The 14,271-nt window shown below is 42.4% G+C and overlaps 1 protein-coding gene across 2 annotated transcripts in view; it reads left to right on the top strand.

Annotated features, from left to right (window-relative positions):
- Nucleotides 1–1,036: 1,036 nt before the first annotated feature.
- The window catches only part of SENP5 (SUMO specific peptidase 5), a 41,317-nt gene continuing 28,082 nt past the window's right edge, over nucleotides 1,037–14,271 (top strand). For both annotated transcript variants that reach the window (XM_082654289.1, XM_082654288.1), the window contains exons 1-2: nucleotides 1,037–1,187; nucleotides 11,631–13,171. In XM_082654289.1, the coding sequence (XP_082510415.1) occupies nucleotides 11,662–13,171 (1,510 nt within the window). In that variant the 5' untranslated portion in view covers nucleotides 1,037–1,187; nucleotides 11,631–11,661. The remainder of the gene's footprint in view (nucleotides 1,188–11,630; nucleotides 13,172–14,271) is intronic.

Below are 14,271 nucleotides of genomic sequence, written 5' to 3'. Positions count from 1 at the left end.
CAAACCACACTGTAGTCGCTTTTATTATTTTTTTAACCTTCTTTACAGTCAATGCACACCCTTATTGCCTGTGCCTGGGGCACAAGGCTCCCAGCACCCCACCCTTGGTATTCCATAGTATACATCTCCACTCTATTCCAAAAATCGAATACGGCCAAAATTGAATTCATCTTCCACAATAAATCTGGTATTATTATATTTTCCACCTATCAGGATATCGTATTAAAATTATGTATGTCTCCCCACAATTAGACTGAGGGCTTGCAAGAGAAATATTACTTCATGTTCACATTAAAAAAAAAAATGCTTGTTGAAAGAATCGTGCTTTAATATAACAGACTGAAGTCACTTTCCTCTTTGTTCAGAAAAAGAATAATAGATTTATTGCACAGACTTACTAAGCACTTGTAGTCCAGTCACTATTTGGTGCTGGCTGGGGCTACAATGGTGAATAAGACCAGGTTCTTGCCCTCCTGGGGAAGTGTTCTCAGTTGAGGAGAGGCGGGTCAGAGATATAGAGGCACATCGCAATGCCAAGGGGAAAGATCACCATGGAAAAACCAGAGAAGAAAAGCTTGGGCCAGGCCTCAAAGTGCAGCCAGAGCAGGAATGTGGTCCTTCGCTTTTGACCAAAGGGAAAAAGGATTAGTGGAGGGAGACGCCGTATAGTAGCTACGGTTTGCCTTAGCCCTATGGGGGTTAAAAACTTGAGAGCAGGCTGTAAAGAAGTCTCAAACCCGTTCTGCAATGTTCAGATCGCAGTTTCTACAATCCTCACGCGCCACGAGGAAAGAGCCGAGTCCGCGACCAAAAGCGGAGTCCTGACGCCAGGGGCGCGGATCGTCAGAAAGACATCCCGGGCGGGCGGGGGAGCGTTCGCCGCCGGAAGTGGAGGGAAGGCGGGGCCACGCCTCCAGCGCCGAGCCCTTGCTTCCCTCCCCCGTCCCCTGCACGCGGCGCGGGCGGGGCTGAGGCGGAAGGGCACCGAAGAAGGTGACGTTGTAAGTGAGCGCCGGCTTCTCGGCAGTGGCTCCAGAGGAAGCTCGGCGGCTGTGGCCGTTGTAAGCAGGCCGGACGTCTGCTGGCTGAGGGGCTTTCCCCTAAAGCTGGCGAAGGCGGGGCCGCAGTCCGAACTGCCGCAGTATCTGGACCCACGGCGGGGCAGGTGCCGGCAGCGAGGGACGTAGGTAAGCGGGAGCCCGGGTGTCAAATACGGCGAATGACTGACGGACCAGGCTGGCTGGCCATTCTCGCGCCAGTGCGCGCCAGCTCAGCACCCTGGCCTGGAGGCCTCGAGCGCTGCTCTTCCCCCACCGCCGAACCAGAGGCAGCGGATTTCTCCCCGGGCGCTGTTGTGCCTTTCTGGGGGCGGGGAAGGAGCTCGTCCCGAGGGACCAGTGTCCCCTTTTTCTCGCCAGTCCGAGCTGTACGACGCAGAAGCGGAGAGGGCTAGCGCCCCCGGCCGCTCTTCCTGAAGCCGGGGGAATCTTTGAGCGGAAGAGCTGCTGGTAGAGGTCCTCCAGCTCCTGCCGTCTTGGGTTTTATTTGTTCGGACAGTTCTGCTTCCTTCCTGCCTTTGGTTCCATCCTCACACTCCTGGGACCCTGTTCTAGTGAACGGGTATGGCACAATTGAACATTTGGGCGGTGGGAAGCCTGTTTTTCCCTTCTGTTTATGCTAGGCAGTATCAACCCCCGTTACAGTGTATGACCACTCTTTTGGGGGAGGAGGGGTGCGGAGAGGATGTCGGAGATAAGGGTTTTGGACTTGGAGTTCGAAAAGCTGGAGTTCGAAAAGCAGAATTGAAATCCTGGCCTGCCACTTGCTGGTGGCTTTAATCTTGTGTAGACATTTTTAACCCATATAAAGTGGAACTTTCTTATACCTATATAAATTAGTTGGGAGAATTAAATGAAATGAAGAAAGCAGAACGTTAATCATGAAATATTTTGGGAATCAGGTTAAAGTCGGTTTAAGAATACCCAGGACGCTTAATGGTAGGTTCTTAATTATGTCTTTTACCCAGAATAACTACGCTTGGTATGGAGAAGGGTGCCAGAAGAGATACTAGGATCTTGTGGTTAAAAGCTAACTGCAGTCTCTGCTTTGGGTCGGGCAGCATTAGAAAGAAATCAGTTGCTCCTAGTCACCCAGAGGTCTCATGCTTATTGATTACACATTATTGGTGTATGAGGGATGACCTAAATCAGTTTTGCTTCTTGCTCAGTATGTCTAGTGGGCCCTTTCTAGGAGAAAAGCTGGGAGGGGCTTCATTCACACCTTGGCCCTCTTTAGAAGGAATTCTTTGCACGTTTCTGAGGACTCCTCCCTCTGCTTCTAAAGCATTTCATGTTAATTGAAAATGTTCAGAGAATAAATATAAGGACTTGAATCCTTTGAGTGGCTGAACATTACAGTTCTAAGTTAATATGAGGAGATACCTTTCTCTGTATTGGTGAGAGAAGACCATTCCCTGCTCTGAAGTTTAAGTAGACCCTAAGAGAAGTGTTTGGGGAGGGGAGAAGGGAGATGCAATCAGTGACTTGAGTGAGTAGCACCTGTTCTTACAGTTGCTTGGTCAGACAAATTAAGGATACTTGCCTTCCCTCATTGGAGTGTGATGATGCTCAGTGAAGCATGATGAAGTGCAATCTTCAGTTCCTTTGACACAGAATTGTCAATTTGGAATTTTAAGTCATGGATACGGAAGGGACCTTGAGGGTCATCTAATCCAGTGGTTCCAAAACCTGCAGGGACATCAGAATCAGTTGGGGAATTAAAACAAAACCCCAGATGCCCAGACACTACCTTAATAGATCTGAAATGGGACCTGGGTATTTGCGATTTTTAAAAGGCTTTTCAGGTGATATTCCCCATTTGAAAACGCAGATTTTAGTTTATAAACAGGCTCAGAGAGGTGAAGTGTCAATTAGTTTGTTGCCTATGCTTTTTTTTTTTTAAATTTATTTATTGTATTTATTTTTTTGACCGCGTTGCATCTTCGTTGCTGTGCGCGGGCTTTAGTTGCAGCGAGTGGGTCTTCGTTGCGGTGCGTGGGCTTCTTATTGTGGTGGCTTCTCTTGTTGCGGAGCATGGGCTCTAGGCACGTGGGCTTCAGTAGTTGTGGTGCCTGGTCTCAGTAGTTGTGGCTCGCGGGCTCTAGAGCACAGGCTTAGTAGTTGTGGCACATGGGCTTAGTTGCTCCATGGCATGTGGGATCTTCCCGGACCAGGGCTTGAACCCATGTTCTCTGCATTGGCAGGCGGATTTTTAACCACTGAGCCACCAGGGAAACCCTGTTGCCTATGCTTTTTAAATTTCTTTCTCTTTTTCTTCCTTTCCTTAACAAATAACCTTACTTGAATCAATAGTACTATTTCAGGTTTTGTATCTCTGAGAGCACAGAAGGGGGAAAAAGTCATTTGTCAGTAGCTCTATGTAATTCTGTTTTCATAGTTCCCTATGCAATTAGACTCCTTAATGCTCTTTAATGAAAGTATTAGATTTTACAGTAAAATTTTTTACTAAATGTTGCTCAGGTTTTTTTGTTGTTGGCAGAATTATATAAAGACCATATCATTTTATAAATCAGTTTCTTAGTAGACTTTTATGCCAAGCCTTCATAAACCATGGAAGAATTCCAGTTAAAGAATATTTTCACTTTTGTTCTGGCTTGTCATAAACTCACTGTACTGTCCACAGGTTTCTCTCCACCACCATCCCCCACAATGCTGGTATGCATGACCTCTTATTTTGTGTCACTAGCCAGCTTCCTATGGAACTCAATTTGAGAACTGTTAGAGAAGCCCTATAACTTCTCTAATTGCCTTATAAACACCTGATTTAACCAGAGGCTCTTGGTATTGCCTTAAGCTTGTCCTTGAATTTTTAGTTCCTTTTTCTTTTTTGGTTAATTGTACCGTGCCACTGATTTAAAGAATTTGATAGATATCTAGAAAGGATGAACTGATAAGGAAGTAACAGTGCCTCATATGTATTTTTCTTGCCCATTACAGTGAAAATGTCGTGATTTTTTTATGGGGGTGGTTAATATTTTCAGCATTCTTAAGGTAATAGATCAGGCAGAGTTGAACATTCTCTTTTGGGGAGATACATTAATTAGCAAATTATTCTTTGAATAAGAATCACTGAAACGATGAAAAGGCTGTGTTAGTAGAGCCAGAAATGGACCGTACATCACAAATCCTCTAAAGGAAGATGCTGAATTATTTTCTTTTTAAAAATGACCCTGTTTATAGCATGTTAACTTACTACAACCAGATGACACAAGGGCATTCTGAATTCACTGATTAACAAAGCCATGTTAACAGAGAGGTAATCTATAAATTCAGAATCTAGAGAGACATATGGTATGTGTTTAAGATGAAAAACCAAGTCACTGAGTCTCTAATTTTTTTTTTTTTTTTTTTTTTTTGGCCAAGCCGTGTGGCATGTGGGATCATAGTTCCCTGACCAGGGATTGAACCTGAGCCCCCTGCATTGGAAGCGTGGAGTCTTAACCACTGGACCACCAGAGAAGTCCCTCTAAATTTTTTAATTTTGTGTCTGAAATACCTTAATTCTGAAGCCTAAAAATTGGTGAATTTCAGATTCTGACAGAATACACTTTTCAAGTAGAGGTATTGAGAAAGGATAAATGGGAACCCAGGGTTCACAATTTTAATGTAAACTGATATTATGGATTTAACAGAAATAAAGGCAGGGGGAGGGTAGTGACAACTTGAAGACCCCGTGAGAAGTGGAGTTTAGAAGTCACTTGCTGGTCCTTGAGGCAGTCTTCTCTGTCTGTAAGGACTTGAGACCAAAATTGGATATTTAACTTAATCTGCTTTATGTGTGTTAGCTGAATGTACCTATCACCAGTAGGTACCATAAATGTACAAGTCTCCAGTTCTCAATCTGGACCTTTTTATTCATGTCCTCTGATGCCAATGGGCAATACATTTTATTTTTGTTTTGTTTTGTTTTGTTTTGCGGTACGCGGGCCTCTCATTGTTGTGGCCTCTCCCGTTGTGGAGCATAGGCACCGGACGCGCAGGCTCAGTGGCCACGGCTCACGGGCCCAGCCGCTCCACGGCATGTGGGATCCTCCCGGACCAGGGCACGAACCCGTGTCCCCTGCATCGCAGGCGGACTCTCAACCACTGCACCACCAGGGAAGCCCTTTGTTTTGTTTTTAATCTTGTTTCCTACTACAAACCATTCATTCTGTCTCATTTTTTGGGGGGGGCGGATAACCTCTCCCCTGTTTATTCACTACACAGCAGCTATTCTCATTACTTCTTATTACCTACAGGAGAAAGAACTTTTTCATAGTGATGCTTCAGTTAATCTGTACAGTGGTTGCACTGCAAAATTTTACTCAAATAAATATTGAACCCCTCAAGGATTGTTCAGACTTCAGGCTGTCCTAGGGTCAGTGAGTATCTAATAAGAGTTGAAAGCTCACTTCTGTTTCCCTTGTGTGTGTGTTTTATCTTTTTTCTTAAAAACCATATTTGCTTTGCTCTTTATTTTATTATTATTATGACTTGACCACACCCCATGGCTTATGGGATCTTAGTTCCCCGACCAGGGATTGAACCTTGGTCCTCAGCAGTGAAAGCGTGGAGTCCCAACCACTGGACCACCAAGGAATTCCCTATTTTATCTTTGAAGGAATGTTGGTATTTGGTGAACACATAACAGTATGGCCGAGAATACAGGAGCAGAAATGTTAAGGGACCCCATGTGGAGGTTGCTTTTAATTTTAATTACATGTACTCTGAGTTCATGCTTGGGATATGTTGATTTTAGGGTACTCTGGCTGGACTCTTATTGGAGAACCTTCAACAGTATTATCTTTGTCTTTTTTCTTTGGCTAGGTAGATTTCCCAAAGAAGAATCTTCAGATCTCCTGCTTGGAGCTTATAAGCTGGGTTGTCAACAGTCTTGTAGCTAAACTGGGGGAAATGGTAGAGGTCTTAGCATTCAGTATGTAAACACTCATGTTCATTTAACTCAACTATTTTCAGTATGGTACCCTCATTCTCAACTGGACCAGATGTTTTCCAGTCCAGGAATCCTTTGTTTTTCCTTTAGAGCTGCGTTATCCAATGTGGTAGCCACTAGCCAAATGTAGCAACTTAAATTTAAATGATTAAAATTAAATAAAATTAAATATTTCGTTCCTCAGTTGCACTACACACATTTCAAGTGGTCAGTAACCACATGTTTCCAGAGACTATCATATGGGGCAGGGCAGATACAGAGTATTTATATCATTGCAGAACTCCTGTTGGCCAGTGCTGTTTTAGTCTAGAAAGTAACACTCCAGGCTTCTGCAAGGATCAGGGAGGGGCAGTTGGCTGGTTTTTGTGGCGAGTAGAAGGGTATCTAAATGATTTGATTTATCCTCTTGTTTTTAGCACCATGTTCACACCCCACTTACAGAACTTCCTGCTGCCAATTCCTGACCTGTTTTGAGGCACTGTTGTATAAATTGGATTGCTTTCCTTCTTGCAAGCTTGACATTTAACTTTCTTTTTTTTTAAATTAATTAATTTATTTTTGGCTGCATTGGGTCTTTGTTGCTGCATGCGGGCTTTTTCTAGTTGCAGCGAGCAGGGGCTACTCTTTGTTGCGGTGCGCAGGCTTCTTATTGCAGTGGCTTCTCTTGTTGCAGAGCCCGGGCTCTAGGCGTGTGGGCTTCAGTAGTTGTGGCACGCGGGCTCAGTAGTTGTGGCTCGCGGGCTTAGTTGCTCCGTGGCATGTGGGATCTTCCCAGACCAGGGCTTGAACCCGTGTCCCCTGCGTTGGCAGGTGGATTCTTAACCACTGCGCCACCAGGGAAGCCCTGATTTTTATATTATTAATTAATTTATTTGGGAGGCACAAAAGGGCAGATACATGTATATTTTCTTATTTTTTCTTTTATGAAAGGTGGCTATATATAATATAGAAAAGAATTAACCTTGCACAAAAAGAAAGCCTTTATCCTTGGCTTTAAGGAGGTAATCTCTAAACCCTTGGAATGTTATGTCTGATTGGAGTGTCTTTATTTGCCTGTGGGCCTTGGGTCACTGATGATCTAACAATATGATATAGGATGGGGATTGGCCATGCCAGAAAAACCAGCAGTGTGATTTAGGGTAATGACTTTGATATCAGTCGATCTCCAGAGGGGTTGAAGACTGAGCTCAGTCGTGTGGGCAATCAGTTATGCCTATGAACCCCCATAAAAACTCTGGACATCAAGGCTTAGGTGAGCTTCACTGGCTGGCAGTTCTTGTCACACTTTGTCACACATTGGTGCTGGGAAAGTAATGCTGTCTCTACTCCATGGGGAGAGGACAAATGGAAGCGCCTCATTTGTTACTTCCCCTGGACTCTGCACTATATAGTTCTTCACTTGGATGTTTTTATCCACATTCTTCAGCTGTAATAAGCCATAACTATTAACAGTTTTTAGTGAGTTCTGTGCGTCCTTCTGACAAAGTATCAGACCTGAGGGTGGTTTTGGAAACTCCCTGAACTTTCAGTTGTTGTCAGAAGTGAGGGTGATCTTGTGTGGACTGTTCTCCCTAACTGTACATTGGCTAAACTATTGCAGTGGTTTACCATTGATACTCATTTGAACTCTGCTTTTTTCATTTAAACCGGAAATTACTCCATGTTAGTTCATAGACCTTATCCTTATTCTGTTACAGCTTCATTCATTGTGCAGATGAACCATAGTTTATGCAACCACTGCCCTATGTATGGGCATTTAGGTTGTTTCCAGTATTTTGCAATTACAGACAGTGTTGCAGTGAATAACCATGTACTATGTATTTTCATTATTATTGGAGATGTATCTTCAGGGTAAATTCCTAAAAGTGGAGTTGTTGGATTAAAAGGTGAATACTTGTATGGTTTTGTTAGATATTACCAAATTCCCCTCCAAAATGATTTTATCAGTTTGTATTCCCAACCAGCAAAGTATGAAAGTCTTTTTTCTCCCACCAACAAAACATGTTGCTATAACTTTTGCCAAATTTTTTTGAGGTATAATTGACATATATTAGTTTCAGGTGTACAACATAATGGTTTAACATTTGTATACATTGCAAAATAATTACAATAAGTCTAGTTAAATCCATCACCATACTTAGCTCCCCACCCCCCAAATTTTTTTTCTTGCGATGAGGGCTTTACTTTTAGCGGCTTTCAAATATGCAATACAGTATTATTAACTATAGTCACCATGCTGTACAGTACATCGTCATGAATGACTTGTTTGTATGTTTATTTATGGAGGTTTGTACCTTTGACTCCTTTCACCCATTTTGCCTATCTCCCAAACCCCCTTGACAATTTTTTAATGCATGAAGTTGAACATCTTTACTTATGTTTAAGGGCCATTTAAAAATATTTATTTGTGAATTGTTTCATTATGTCTTTTTCCCATTTTTCCATCAGCCTTTTCCTTTATCACTCAATTTAAGATATTAAATATTAGTAATATTAGCCCTTTACTTTCTATTGAGTTTTTCATTTTTGCTATTTTAAGTGTCCTAAGCTCCTTTATTTTTTTGACTGTTCCTTTAAAAAAAAAATCCCATTCTTTTTTTCCCCAGTGGATGTAATGTTTTCTTTGAGGATAGCGTTGGGGTTTTTTTTCTTCTCTCTTTTTAAAAAAAAATTGTAAAATATACATAACATAAAATTTACCATTTAAATCATTTTTAGGTATACAGTTCAGTGGCATTAAATACATTCATATTGCTGTGCAACCATCACCACCATCCATCCTGAGACCTATTTTAATTTTCCTAAACTGAAGCTCTTCACATTAAACAATAACTTCCCTTCTCTCCCCTTCTCAGGTTTTTTAAGTTGACTTCTCTAAATATGCTTTTGCTTTTATCTGTTTGTTTTTGTCTACTTTTTATCCCTGGAAGTGTGGTGATTCTTAGTTATGCTGTCTTTTGACCACTAAGAAGTTGGTTGGAGGTTCTGAGCTTGTGGTGGGACTTGTCACTTGTGGGGTGCACTGTGGGCCATGCTGGGCCATTCTGTGGGGGCATACCTGTACTTATATATTTTCTTGTGGAATAATCAGTTTCTCTGAAGAAGAATCTTCCAATCTCCTGCTTGGACGGGAAAGACAGACTGCCAGCGTTTTGGGAGATGAGTGGGAAAGTGTTGTGGGGTCTTATATTCAATATATAATTCCATCTTCAAACTGTTCCTGGGATCCCCTTGTCTGCAGAACTTCCTTTCTGAAGGAGAAACTTCTAATCTTGGGTTGGGGAGGGACAGTTACCTGCTATGCGGAGTTGGGGAGGGATTTGGGGGTTTCATTGCTTCTTAAACTTTGGGGTAATTGTTTGGGCCTGTGTAGTTGTGGCATCCCCAAATATCAGTATCTGTTGGTCTTTTTGAATGATCTATCCCTACCCAACCCCCTGCCCACCCCCAGAACTGATCTCCTCCTTTGGGGTATAAACTTTTCTGGGAGCTGAGTGAGGAAAGAGGTTGGGGAGAAATTCCCTATGTAAACTGATTTATCCTCCTGTTTGTACCCCTGCCCTCAGTTGTACATGATGTGCCTGACTGTTCTAGTTCATTCCCTTGAGTAAGTGAAACTTTGATCATCTGCCATGGTAGGAGAAGGGATCTTAGAGTCTAATTGCTTCTTATTCAGACTTTCAACCAGTCCTTCCTTTTTCAGCTGTCCTCCATTCCCTGACCTTCATAGGTATTGTTGCTCTTGGTTCCTGAGCCTTTCTGAGGTCCTGTAACTTGCTGCTTGGCTTCCCCTACTGCTGGCTTAGATTTCAGCTCTTTTGGCTGGCTAAGTCTGTTATCACTCATTCATCTGCTTTCTTCTTTCAGCAGTTTTATTGCTCGTCTCCTTTTTTGTTGTCATTGTCCCTGAGAGGTTTTGCCTTTTTAAAAACTGCATTTCTGTCATCTTAATGGGATTTGGAAAGGAAGCAGAAGTAAACATGTGTTCAGTCCTCTTCTCCCCTCTGCCCCGCCCCCAGAGAAAACTGATGCACAGAAAGGTAATACAGCTTTTCCTAGTAAGTTATTAGTAGGCTGAAATTAGGATATTGGTTTTTGATTCTTCTGTTCCACCTGCAGTGGCTGGTGCCTTTCTTTCTAGGCTAAAGAGCCTTCAGTAATGTTAGATCTTATTAAGTCTGAGGGGAAATCATGTTGGTTTGTTTTTAATATTTATTTATTTGGCTGTGCTGGGTCTTAGTTGCAGCACGCAGGATCTTCGTTGCGGCATGCGGGATCTCCAGTTGCGGCATGCGGGCTCTTAGTCGCAGCATGTGGGATCTAGTTCCCTTACCAGGGAACGAACCCGGTCCCACTGCATTGGGAGTGCAGTCTTAACCACTGGACAACCAGGGAAGTCCCAAACCATGTTTGGTTTTGACTATCATTTTCATCTACCCTTTCCTGTAAGTGTGTTCCTAAAGTTCACACACACACACACACACACACACACACTTGTATTGGTTCTTTTTTCTTATACTTACTTGAGAGCCAGAACCATAACTGGTTGAGAGCACCTGATAGAGTCCTGTCTCCTCATAGTCACTCAGAAAGTCTTTGACTGACTGACAAAGAGGAGGCTGGTCGGTCTTCCTCTTGAGGTACTGATATTGCGTGCATATATTGACTGTCCGCCTGTGGATGACTGTACAGAATAAAAGTCCCTGCCTTTCCTTTCTGAAATTTGTTGTATGGGACTTCCCTGGCAGTCCAGTGGTTAAGACTTCACCTTCCAATGCAGGGGGTGTGGGTTCTATCCCTGGTCAGGAAGCTGAGATCCCACATGCCTTGTGGCCAAAAAACCAAAACATGAAACAGAAGCAATATTGTAACAAATTCAATAAAGACTTTAAATATGGTCTACATCAAAAAAAATCTTTAAAAGAAAATTTGTTGTATGGAACAAATTGTTTTGATGTGAACTCAGTCTTAAATGGTGTCTGGTCCCCTCTCCCTTCTCTATCCTTCATTTTACAAATGAGAACACAGAATTTGGGTGACTTGATTAAAGTCACTTAGCTAATGAGAAACAAGGTCAACACTTAGAAATTCTCTCCTGACTCCCTGCCCTTTCTGCTTCATCAGAAACTGGCTGCATATTGGGAAATGATTCTTGAAACTTGTTTCTATCAGAGGCAGGTACAGCAAAATGGGGTCATGTTGGAGCACTCATGTCTTCCCTTATCCCTCATTTTCATTGTGGGGAAAACCTTGATCAGGTAGGATTTCATTATGTCTGATAGTATAAATTGAACTTCATATGCTTTTTTCAATTTTCTAATGTATATTGCTGTGAATATATCTTTTTTTTTTTTTTTTTTTGCGGTACGTGGGCCTCTCACTGTTGTGGCCTCTCCCGTTACAGAGCACAGGCTCCGGACGCGCAGGCTCAGCGGCCATGGCTCACGGGCCCAGCCATTCCGTGGCATGTGGGATCCTCCCGGACCGGGGCACGAACCCGTGTCCCCTGCATTGGCAGGCGGACTCTCAACCACTGCGCCACCAGGGAAGCCAGTGAATGTATCTTTATGACCTTATTTTTAGGGTAGAAATGTAAATTTTCTTTCTCTTCTTTACAGCTGCATTCAGATCTCATTATGCATCAGAAAAATGAAAAAACAGAGGAAAATTCTGTGGAGGAAAGGAATCCACTTAGCTTTTTCTGAGAAATGGAATACTGGGTTTGGAGGCTTTAAGAAGTTCTACTTTCACCAACAGTTGTGCATTCTGAAAGCCAAGTTGGGAAGGCCAGTTACTTGGAGCAGGCATTTAAGGCATTTCCAGTGCAGAAAGAAGGCCCTTCAATTCCAGAAAACGTGGATCCAGGATGAACCCCTTTTTGCTAAGGCAAAGTCCAATGTGGCTGTTCAGAATCTTAGTACTTTGTCCTCTAAAGTGAAAGGAAAGGACACTAAACACTTCATTTCCTCCTCAAGGACCTTCCTGAAACTCCAAGCAGAGAAGTTGCTATCATCAGCAAAGAACTCTGATCATGAATACTCTGGAGAGAAAAGTCTCTTGAAGGCAGCCACTGACATACCAGCAAATAGTGTTTTAAGTCAGGCCAGTGGTCACAGACCTAGGACGGAGCCACAAGCTTCTGATCCTCCTATGAAGTTCAATGGGGAGAGCCAGAGTCCAGGTGAGAGTGGCACAATTGTGGTCACCTTGAGCAACCATAAGAGAAAGCGCTTTTGTTATGGCTGCTGCCGAGGGCTGGAGCACCACAGGAATGGGGGACCCCTGATTCCAAGAAAGTTCCAACTTAATCAACATAGAAGAATAAAAGTATCTCCTCATATGATGTATGAGAAATTATCCATGATTAGATTTCGGTACAGGATTCTCAGATCCCAGCACTTCAGAACAAAAAGCAAAGTTTGCAAGCTAAAAAAAGCCCAGCGAAGCTGGGTGCAGGTCACTGGGGACCATCAAGAGACCCTTAGGGAGAACAGTGAGGGTGGCAGTTGCAGCTTATTCCCTTCCCCAGAACCTAAAGACCCTTCTTGTCGGCATCAACCATACCTTCCAGATATGGACAGCAATGCTGTGGTGAAGGGAAAGAACTCTCATGTGCCTGATGGCCACACTAAAGGAAGCCCTCTCTTGGGCAAGGAACTTAGTTTAGATGAAGCATTCCCTGACCAACAGAATGGCAGTGCCACATACATCTGGGACCAGTCACCCTGTTCCTCTCCTAAGTGGGAGTGTACAGAGCTGATTCATGACATCCCCTTACCAGAACATCATTCTAATAACATGTTTATCTCGGAAACCGAGGGAGAAGTTATGGCTCTGGGTCAGGAAAATCGGACAAGTACTGTCAATGATGACAGAGTAAAACTGTCAGTGTCTGGGGCAGATCAATCTGTGAGTAGTGTAGATGGGCCTGTGTCCGAAGAGACTGTTCAGAATGAGAGTTCATGCCAGATGGATGAGGATGGATCTTTCAAGCAGAACATTCTTAGTTCTAAGTTGCTGGACCACCCTTACTGTAAAAGTCCACTGGAGGCTCCTCTGACGTGCAGTGGACTCAAACTAGAAAATCAAGTGGGAGGTGGGAAGAACAGTCAAAAAGCCTCTCCAGTGGATGATGAACAGCTGTCAATCTGCCTTTCTGGTATGCACTCTTCCTTTATTCTCCCTCAATCTCTGGCCCACACCTGCTGTCCATTATCCTTTCTAGGAGAGTCCTATTTGGTCCTTCCCCACATGGATTTCCCTTTAAGCATTTAGACATTCTTTTATATTGCTGTATTATATAGATGTTCCATAGTTTAGTAAGTTTTTGATTGACGGACACTTGTGTTGCTTTTAGTTGTTTCCCTCTATAAACAATGGTGCAGTGGAATTACTTCTTTATACTTCTATGGTTGTTTTTGTAAGTTAAATTCCTAGTAGTAGAAATGATGGTGGAAGGATAATCACACTTAAAATTTTAAGAGAATTGTTAAATTGCCCTCTAAAAAGTTGAACCCGTTTGCATTTGCTAAAGTTTGCTAGTCTCATAGATCACAAGAGAGTTCTTTGTTTTAATTTGCCTTTTTAAATTTAAAGTTTTAACATCTTTTTCTGTCTTTGCCATTTTTTGTTTGTATATAATTTTACTTTGCCTTTTCCTCTATTGGATTGTTTATATTTTATTTAATATATGAGAAGCTCCTATGTACCATTGTTGGCTCTAAGAATGTGGCAACAAACAGGATACACTGATTCCTACCCTCAAGGTCCTTAGCATCATTATAGTATTTTTTTAATGAGAACCACTATAAAGTTATAATGTAAATACATTTTTTTAAATGTAAAAAGGCATAAAATTTCCTTTATAGACAGCTTCTCATTTATCTGCCATGTAATGTAAAATGTGCCTATAATAAAATAAGTATGATTCTTATGAGAGAATAGAGCGAGATCAAATGCACCATTAAGAAAAACATGCATACGAGACTATGAATTCTACTGAGGACAAAGGCCATTACTTTAAATACTTTTAAATTCCCGAGTTCCTGATAGAGTTCTCAGAACAGAGTTTCTTGGTTAATGAATAGCAAATTGATTTATTGGTTAAATTAGCAACTATGGAGCTTCCTGACAACAATATAAAATTAGTGGATAATTCACCAGAAACTGGCTTCTAGATTTTCATTTTAGTTACTATTTTGAAACAACATAATTTAGTACCAAAGGTTTAAACACCCAGTATAATTGCTAGACTGTGAA

Source organism: Grampus griseus (assembly GCF_964374135.1).
Source record: "Grampus griseus genome assembly, chromosome: 5".
Lineage (NCBI taxonomy): Eukaryota > Metazoa > Chordata > Mammalia > Artiodactyla > Delphinidae > Grampus > Grampus griseus.
The sequence above is the reverse complement of the archived record's forward strand: the minus strand, read 5'-3'. Positions and strand labels throughout refer to the sequence as shown.